General features: G+C 35.8%; 1 protein-coding gene across 4 annotated transcripts in view; it reads right to left on the minus strand.

Moving 5' to 3' along the window:
- Positions 1-5,869, minus strand: part of GABRA1 (gamma-aminobutyric acid type A receptor subunit alpha1) — a 63,445-nt gene that overhangs the window by 32,731 nt on the left and 24,845 nt on the right. For all 4 annotated transcript variants that reach the window (XM_017889039.1, XM_017889040.1, XM_017889041.1 and 1 more), the window contains one exon: positions 4,903-4,970. In XM_017889039.1, the coding sequence (XP_017744528.1) occupies positions 4,903-4,970 (68 nt within the window). The remainder of the gene's footprint in view (positions 1-4,902; positions 4,971-5,869) is intronic.

The following is a 5,869-nucleotide window of genomic DNA, read 5'->3' on the forward strand; positions in this document are numbered from 1 at the left end:
CTTCTTCTTCCTCCTCCTCCTCCTCCTCCTCCTCCTCCCTCCCTCCCTCCTCCCTCCCTTCCTTCCTTCCTTCCTTCCTTCCTTCTTTTCTCTCTCTCTCTTTTCCCAAAGGAGTTTCACTCTTTGTTGCCCATTCTGGACTGCAATGATGTGATCATAGCTCACTTCTACATCCGCCTCCTGACTTCAAGTTATTCTCCTGCCTCAGCCTCCCGAGTAGCTGGGATTTACAGGCATGCGCCACCAGGACCAGTTAATTTTGTATTTTAGTAGAAATGGGGTTTTGCAGTGTTGGTCAGGCTGGTCTTGAACTCCTGACCTCAGGTGATCCTCCCGCCTCAGCCTCCCAAAGTCCTGGGATTATAGGCGTGAGCCACTGCACCTGGCCAAAGTCCCTTCTTAAGGAAGCTGGGAAAAACAGGGAGGAGAGCAGCAGAACTAGAGCATAATGACTATGGATGTAAGTTCTGAACCTACCTGCTGAGTGGCCTTAGGTAATTATTTTACTCTCGCTAAGGCCCCAGTTTCTTAATCTATAAAGTGGGATAATTCACTCTGCGATTGTGAGAAGTGAGTTGATACTTGTGAGTATCTTTTAACAGTGCCTAGAACATAGGAAGCTCTTAGCAAAAGTTAGAAATTATTATCTGTCTCCCATTTTATTATTTTATCAACACAAATTTATATTAGGTTTTTATGTAGCTGGTCATGAAAATGTGCTATTTCTTTAGAAGGATTGTAGGGAAGGAAATCTAAGGAAAGTAAGAAGGTGGTCGAAACCAAGTTCAGTAAAAACAAAATGCAAAAGAGGGGACTCCGTGGAAGAGAGGCTGGACAAAGGAGAAGCTCTCTTAAATAATTTGCTCAAGTTTCCAGGCTCTAGTCCCTACCACTCAAGTGAAAAGTCTGAGTTGCTCTGTTCAATAGAGTAGGTCCCTGGAGAATGTGAGTCTTAGTCTGAAGATCCGGGACAAAACATCCGCTATGTTCCTAAATAAATATTGTATTGAAGTGTTCCTGCCTGTGCCATTTATTACCATCTGTGTGTACTTTGACTTAATACGTTTTAAGCACTATGGAAAACAAGGCTCTATGATTGTACTGCCTCGGTATTTCTGTCAGAACCTAGTGCCCTGGGAATGTTCTGTTTGATTGCCAATTAATGGTTTTTAAAATAAAGTTAGAGAGTTGTCCTAATTTTGTTTGCTATTCTAAATGAAGTCAGATGCCTTGGGAGCTGTGGAGTCTCTGGGGCTAAATAGCCTGGGTTCAAGTTGCTACACTTAGCTAGCAGGTCACTTTCCTTCTCTGGGAAATGTAGATAAGAATAATACTTAGCTAAAAGGTTTGCATGAGGATTAGATGAAATATTATCTAGAAAGCATTTAGCATGGTGCCTAATGTATTGTAAGCATTCAATAGCATTAAATCTTGTTATGTTATTAATATAGATTAATTTATTAGTACTCACTTTAAAAACTATAAAACTTTTCCCATTTTGAAAAACAGCTTTGTCTTTCTGCCTTCTGATTTTGATTTCTTCTAAAACATGCTGCTGCTTCTTGTACACAGTTCTCCCATAATATAATTTAAATGATTAATCTTCTAAAGCAAGGTGCTCAGGTACAATTTCTACCAGCTACTAGCAAACCAGTGGCAGACCTATGGCTAATTTGATTTTTAGCAGACCAATTGAAACATTGTCTTGTTCAGAGGTTTTAGGCAATAGGGAATATTGTTGGTTGGACACTCTGTTCCTTATTCCTATCTGATATTTGGCCGAATGTGATATATAAAATGTAGATTATAATCACAAGTTTGAAGGTGTATCAAAAAGCCTATTCTAAGATTCAAAAACTCCAACACTGGTTTATTAAATCACAATTAATCTGAAGCAATAACTCAAAGGCATGCCACCTATTTTTTTAAGAAAAGAGAAAAGCTTTTGATCGCCTGTGGCTTCATTTGGGCATTGTCCTACAACAACTCCTACTGGACATTGACTCTGTGATGCACCATGCCAGGTGCCAGAGACTGAGATAGAATGGCCAGTAAGTAAAATTTACATTATTGTGAGTAGTAAGATGAGGACTGCCATCAGTGTGTGATGTTTTGAATGTTCCATGCCCTCTCTTGATGTTTTCATCAATGAGAAAAAAGAAACTTCTGCGTGCTCCCAATTCCCTCACACTCTTCCACTGGGGAAAAGAAGGAAGAAAGGGAATTTAATCTGATAGGTTAATTTGGAAAAATACATCAATTTTACCCATTTCAGTCCTTTTCTCTTGTCTTTTCCATTTGGCTGCTGGCTGCCTATAAGAGTGAAAAATTCTGCTGTGCTCTCTGATGCTGGAAGTTTTACATGTATAATCCACACCCCAGCAAAAGAAAGTTAACACTGCCTTGACTGGGTGGGTTAATCTGGTTGATTCTGGTGCCTACTCTCTGCAAACCCACTTGTCTACAGGTATAAGTCACATTATGTAATATCATCATTATTAGTAATGTATATATGATATTTTCATTCCCCATGCCTCCTACTCTATTGTCTTATATCTCTATTTTCAGAACTCAGAGAGGAAACAGGGTATAATTTATTAGGTCCCACAAGACCTCAACTTTTTTCAATATTATAGGGTCCTAAACCTATCACCAAAAAAATAGTAATTTAACATTTACTTTAAAATAGCAATGAACTAATACTGTGAAAGATGTGAAACACATGTGTCTTTACACTCTAGGCAACAATTTAAGAAAATAAGATATTTATTTATAAATAAGAGAAATAAGTTTACAAAGCAGTGCTATACATGTGGCTGAAAGCTAAAAGGTATTTTAGAGTCAATACATGTGATCAGAATACAAAAACGGAAAGTCAATTTGTTATTAGACTAATAAAACTGATTTCATCAAGTATTCGGGTCTTGATTTGGGCGGAAGTATAGGATTTAGATGGGTAGCGAGAAGAAGAAATTTCCATGAGTTCTTCATGGCACGATAAGGAGCTCAGAGGTAAAAATAATATAATAGCTATGACTTATCGAGCACTATTGTAGACACTTTATTTGCATATCTCATTTAAAACTTATAAAAATGTTGCAGGAATAGACAACTATAATAATATACACATTTGAAAGACTTTGAGCCTTAGAAGCTTAAGCAATTTGTTCAGTGTCATGCTGCTGCTGATGGTGGATTTGAATTCAACCAGCTTGAGTCCCAGAGCCAGCCCTGCCAGCGCCGACACTATACTGCCTAGCAGAAAGCAGGACTAAAACAAATAGTTAATATTGGGAACAAGTGACAGAGAGCGGCAAAATCATTTATGGATTCTATGGAATACAGGCAGAACAGTTTGTATTTGACCTTAAACATGACTGGTACCTAATAAATATTTTTAATCATAAAAGTACCATGAGAGAATAGTGTGGAAAGACTGAGTTGCAACATGAGAGAATTACAATGGGTCCTTGGAAAGTTGTCAATTTAGTATAATACATTGTATCACAGGTTATTTCAATAAAGTGGTCTACAGACTGATCATAATTCCAAATGAATTGTAAGATGCATAAATTCACAAGTGTGATTGACTTTCATATGATACTTCTTGCATATTAGTAATGGCTAAAATTTGTTAAGTGGTATCATTAATCTCACCTTATACATGAAGAAACTGATCCAAAGAGATATTAAGTAATTTCCCTAAGGATGTACCCTTGTATGTGAAGTAGCTGGCATCATAAACGCAGGCAATCTGGTTCAGAAACCTGCATTCTTAGTTACCACTCTGTTGCTGCTTATATACTCCACCTGTTTTTCTTTGTCCAGTTGCCATATTTCAAAGCTTGTCTTAAAATCTAAAATATCTAATTATCCTCTAGGCCAGAATTTCCCAAAGTTCACTTTACAGAATATTAGTTCTACAGAACATAAACAGGAGTCAAATGACAAAAAAGGCCTTGGGTAAATACAATTGCAAAAGCACCAGATTAAATATAGTTTTTGTTTGTTTGTTTATTTGTTTGTTTACCTCAGAACTTGTCAGGGCTTTTACTCTGCCATTCATATTTTCTGTAAGTTTTATTCTGACCTGCTGTGAGCTATGTTGAAATCAAAATACTTTTACAGTAAGCTGGTGCTAATGTGAGGCATTTAAAAAATAGTATTCAATTAATATATCTTTGAAATATTCATAATGGTACGTCTCCATGACCACTTTATGATGTTTTGCTTATATAGAACCTTGGCTGTTATTAGTTCAGTAATATTATATAATTTCTGTACAGCTCTATAACTCCCATCAGACAGAAGAGAAATTCATGTTAATTTCTTTGGACTGGAAAAAAAGAGCAAGTATAGATTCATTATATTTCCACTCTGGACACTAATTTAACGAATGCTTTTTGCAATGAAGCAGAATGTTTCCTAGTGGTGCGTTTTAAATATTTTGTCTAATTCTGGTCAACTTTTATACTCGTTTCCTTTTAGTTTTAGTAGCCAAAATAATTTAGAAATCATAATGTTCACGGCCATTCTATAACAGTTCTGGTTACCTGAAAACAGCATCCTTGAATCAACATGGCCTACTCACTAAAATGAAACGTAACTCATACTGTATGGCTTGCAGGGTATTAACCAAGACATAGCAATCATTTTAGATATTTTTTTTAAAAGATGACTGCAGTGGTTGAAAATCATGGAAATAGGTCTGATCTGGGAAGCAAATGAGTATTTTTCTATTGTATTAATATTTTATTACATATTACATATTACACACAGAAAGACACAAAGGTATAGCCAAGACTTTTCAGGTTGCTCCCTAAAAACTTAGTTTATATTTTTCTTTGAAAAGTTAAATTTTAAAAATTCTCCAAGAAAACCAAAGATACAGTGTCCACTTACCATATCATGGTCTGAAACGGGTCCAAAACTGGTGACGAAGATATCAGTCTTCACTTCGGTTACACGCTCTGATGAAGCAGGAAATTGGGCGAGTGAGTGTCTATCAACAGTCCTTATTAGATCTCACCACCACATACTCACACCCAAATGGGAAATTTATTGGCTTTGATTAGCTATTTCTAAAATTGGTCCACTGTGTAGTCCTGATAATTTACTGCTTACACATAAAATTTCACAGTTAATATTTTCTATGGAGAACGAAGCCTAAATATGCCACTTTGGGAGTCAGACTTTATGGAAAACTCAGCTGCTGCCTAATGAATTCTTCAAGAGTGGACATACTTGACTAAATGATACTAAACTGCTTTACGTTATAATGCAAATACATTAGCATGTTGATATAGCTTAAGTTTAAGTATTTTTACATGGCTAGACAGATCCTCCAGGTATTTAGGCTACTCTTGGGAAATATATAGTGTACTTTAGCAAGGCTTATTAACTCTTTAAGGACTCAAGAGTATGTTATATAAATGCTTGCTTTCTTGCACTAAATCATAACTGAGTTATCCAATTATTCCCTAGGGGAAAATATGACATCCTGTGTAAGTCTCTTCAATTTTCAGGATGAGAAGAACATATTATGGCACAAAGAAAGTTCACTTAATATATTCTGTTTCACATTCCATGTGGTTTTATTATATTGTCCTCTGATGGCACATATATCAACCAATAAAGCATATTAACTATAGTACTATGACAACTCAACACAGATATTTCCAGAGAAACACCGCCATTCCCCAAGAAATAGCAAAACAATGCTTTCAGAAAAGAAACAATTTGTTGAGGGGTGAAAACGAAAAATATGACTTTCTAATTTTCATCTTTAGCTCTGCAAAATGCAGTCAAGTATCTTTAACAGTTCATTTATTTTTTTATTTTTTAAATTTATTTTTATTTTATTTTATTT

Source organism: Rhinopithecus bieti, unplaced genomic scaffold (genome assembly GCF_001698545.2).
Source record: "Rhinopithecus bieti isolate Rb0 unplaced genomic scaffold, ASM169854v2 scaffold_15850, whole genome shotgun sequence".
In the NCBI taxonomy this organism is placed as follows: Eukaryota; Metazoa; Chordata; class Mammalia; order Primates; family Cercopithecidae; genus Rhinopithecus; species Rhinopithecus bieti.